Genomic DNA, 3,943 nt, shown 5'->3' with positions numbered 1-3,943 from the left:
GCAGGCGGATTCTTAACCAGTGTGCCACTAGGGAAGTCCAGGATACTCTTAGATAATAAAATATATGTCCCTTTTTATTGTGATAATAAAGAGCATACCTGTTTAGCATGTGGACTGCAGGTTAAACGTGCTTTATTGTGTCTCTAGTAAAGTATTCTGGATCAAATAGAAGATATTGATGATGATAAGTAGTTTCTCTTTCTTTTCTTTTCTTTTTTTTTAAGAGATGTGAAAGAATATGAAGACCAAGTTTTATTATTTGGAGCTTGAAAACTTAGCAGCAAAACAAACTATTTGCATATAATGTAGTACAATGAGCATTTGTTCATAAAAGACTCCCAAAGTCTTAAAACTTCATATATAAACCAGAGTGAAATCCACTAGGTTGGGCTTTCCTGGTGGCACAGCGGTTGAGAATCTGCCTGCTAATGCAGGGGACACAGGTTCGAGCCCTAGTCTGGGAGGATCCCACATGCCGCGGAGCAACTAGGCCCATGAGCCATGACTACTGAGCCTGTGCGTCTGGAGCATGTGCTCCGCAACAAGAGAGGCCACGATAGTGAGAGGCCCGCGCACGGCGATGAAGAGTGACCCCCGCTGGCCGCAACTAGAGAAAGCCCTCGCACAGAAACGAAGACCCAACACACCCAAAAAAAAAAAAAAATCCATTAGGTAAATGATTTAAAGATGTCCAGAGTAGCTTATTGAGAACTGCTAGATACTCTCACCTGCATGACCAAATCATAAACAAGCTTATGCAAAACCAAGTTCTGGATAACTCACTCTTATGGCTCCCCAATAACAAGCTCAGATAAGGCAGATCAAAGCTAAGAGATAAGCAACTGCCCAAGAAACATAGGTTGCATGAAATTGCCTTGCAAAATCTTGGGTGCCAACAGTTAATCCAACTCCAGTGAAAATACATATCATTCCAATGGTAATATACGCACAGCAGCACCTTCGAGGAAGTGCACTACCCACTGAGGAAATTTTTTTGCAGTGTGGGCATTTTGCCAGAGTGCTGAACCTCAGTTCCATCCACAAGAACATGTTTCCACAGTGCCCACACATGATCCTTGTACCTTCTGGTTGGACTGGCAATGCAGGTTGAGCTGGCTGTTCTGCAGAAATAAGCATTACTAGGCCAAGGTTAATTACGTGTCTACAGGTGGGTCTTGGACATCCTATTTGCCATGATGTGTCCTTATAAATGAGGAGACAATTACGAGGGCATCTAACATACTTCTTCCTTGTTGGGGGATTTTCGACTGGCCTAGCATCATTGCAAACCGTGCACCTAACCACAAGCTGGTGAAGCTTGCCATCCAAACTGATGAGAGATTGGCACACATGGCACTTTATTACTGGAATACCACTGGCGTCTGGGCTGGCGATGGCTGTGTATGGAGGTGGGAGTTCTGCTCTGGGGCTGCTTTCTTGTAAGTATGGTGGGGACATGGGAGTGACATTTCTTGAATGGGATGCGGAGAGCAGAGGCAAACGTTCGTCCACCCCATCAGCAGTCGTGACTGCAGCAGTGATGGCGGGGCTGGCAGGGAGTGGCTGAGTCTAGTAGTTTCTCTTTCTTAAATTCAGTTTCATATTTATTATTAGATTTGAAATTGAGAGGTTTTAAAATAATGCCTTATTTTCAGTGTAGGAGATGTTGATCTGAAGAATGGAATTTGAAACTTGGTTCTGTTAATTAATTACATGAATTGAATGCTCAAAGCTTTATCTTTATGTCTAGTAAAGTAATAATAAGAATACCTATCTTGCTGGTTTTTAAGGCGTTTCAATGAGATAGTATATGTTAAATTATAATGGTATTTCTTGCTTGGCAAATGGTAGGGAGCTTTTTAAAAAACCTTCTTCACTATTTAGTACAACCATAACCTTATTAGGAGACTAGTGTAGGTAAGTGGTCTATTAACTTTATGAGGGGGTAGAAGGCTCACAAAACATATTTTGTTAATATTTCAAAATATGGATAATTCAGAAACTTCAAACATTGTACTGTTGCATGAAATGACCTTCACAGGTCATTTAGTAAATAGTACTTGAAGTATGCTTGGGTTGCAAGGAATGAAATGGGTGACATTAGTTTAGCACAACATATCCTGTGGAATCAGCGTGCAACTTTTATTTTCTCCTTTAGCTTTGAGTGAAGAATGCAATTTCAGTTGAGCACAGAGTTGGAGATTCAGACAACTAGGGTTTTATTACCAGCTCCATCAATGACATACAGTGTGCCATTAGGGAAAAATTATTTTTCTGAACATCAGAATTCTCTTCTTTAAAATGGAAACGAATTTGGTGGCTTGGAAAATAATGTTGGATTTGGCAAATATGGGTACATTCAATATTCTAGAACACCTTTGATTTAATGAGACAATGAAATTCATGCTGTGTTTATAATGCCAAGAAATAGCAAATAGATATAGTTGTAAATAGTGATGATGATGGTGGTGATGATGATGATGATAGTAATAAAAAATAAACAACTACATAGGAAGTTACATCAGCCAGTGTAGCCATATTGATGCAGCATGATGTGCTATGTTGTGAATGTGGAAGGGCAAAATCACCTGTGCCCTTTAAGAGCATTGCCAGCCAAATCAGCCCTCTCCAGTGTGATCTGAACTGGCATCACTATACAAGAACACCAACCTGAGTGCTCACGTTTGATCTTGGTGATTGTGTGCCCTATCATTCAGTATTTGTATGATTGTGTAAGCACAGGTGTATGTTAGCATATTTGTAGTTCTCTAAACTGTGGATCAGGGGTTGTATATAAAACAAAGCAGGAAGAGTCGGTTGACATAAGACAAGGAGAGGAACTATTTTCATCAACAAAGTGATTCTAAACCAGTCTTCAAACCCATCAGGAGATTCTGTTAAGAGCTAAGAATCAGGAAGACAGCCAGAAGGTGAGTAAGGTGGATAGTCAGACACAATAGGGAGCAGATTAACTGTTGTCTGATGTTCCTGTGGATGTACTAGGGTGAGAAAGATATGAATGTGAAGACAAGTACAATTAACCTCGAACTGGGAAAGAGACTCTTCAAAGTCTTTAACTAAAAGGGAAAGGGCTTTTAATTAGGTCCCTGGTGACTCGCAGTTGTGTAGGACTAATCAGGGTGAGGCTGGATCTAGTTTTAACATCCTGAGCAGAAAGGAACACAGCATTGGCCACCAGAAAATGTCAGTGAATGACAAGTATGGTAACATTTCTGATTTTTAATGTCTTTGGTTTATTCATGTATCCTATAAACAGGGATTTACATGATTTTAACCCATTAGATAGAGCCATATTTAAGAACATGTATTTATTATTAAATAAATCTGGAAGATGTAAATAAGCAAAAATCAAAGAGCAATTTGGAGAGAAAAAACAATGAGATATCACAAATTAAATGCAATAAATTTCAAGTCAGAAAAGAAATAATAAAACAGAAAAAAAGCTTTAAAAGATTCCTGCTATGCACAAAAAGGAAATTTTGTTTGTTAGTTTGTTTTGTAAATAATGGTAAATATAATTGGATAGACTTTTTTGTTGCTGTTCGTAAGGATGATTTATTGGAAGCATAGTTCACAAAAAAATCTCACAAAATTCAGACAATTTAAACTGAATATAAAAATAATTCATTTTGCAATTATCTGTTGAGTAACCACTATGTACCTGTCATTATTCTAGGCACTAGAGTAACAAATAGAACATAAACATCAACTCCATCCTTATGGGTCTTATAATAGTGAGAGAGTTTTTGACTGTAAATAAATTTAAGAATCAATAAAATAACAAACAAACAAGAGCAGAAAGGAAATCTGCAAACCTAGAACTATACTTGTGAAGAAAAACAAAGCATTTCTGTGTTAAATTTTTTAATAAATTAGCCATCCAGGAAAAGGTTAATGGATTTAGTCATTCATATTTTTACCA

At 38.0% G+C, this 3,943-nt stretch overlaps 1 protein-coding gene across 1 annotated transcript; it reads right to left on the bottom strand.

The window, feature by feature from the left end:
* Positions 1-807: 807 nt before the first annotated feature.
* On the bottom strand, positions 808-1,458 carry LOC132530827 (type 2 phosphatidylinositol 4,5-bisphosphate 4-phosphatase-like). Its single transcript, XM_060168289.1, has one exon. It carries the CDS (start codon positions 1,456-1,458, stop codon positions 808-810), a length of 651 nt encoding a protein of 216 aa, XP_060024272.1.
* Between the last annotated feature and the right edge of the window lie 2,485 nt (positions 1,459-3,943).

This window comes from Lagenorhynchus albirostris, chromosome 12 (genome assembly GCF_949774975.1).
Source record: "Lagenorhynchus albirostris chromosome 12, mLagAlb1.1, whole genome shotgun sequence".
NCBI lineage: Eukaryota > Metazoa > Chordata > Mammalia > Artiodactyla > Delphinidae > Lagenorhynchus > Lagenorhynchus albirostris.
Note: the sequence above shows the minus strand (reverse complement) of the source record. Positions and strands in the feature narration are given on the sequence as shown.

Coding starts and splice junctions, on each gene's coding strand:
- LOC132530827 (XM_060168289.1), bottom strand. CDS start 1,458: ATGTCCCCACCATACTTACAAGAAAGCAGCCCCAGAGCAGAACTCCCA.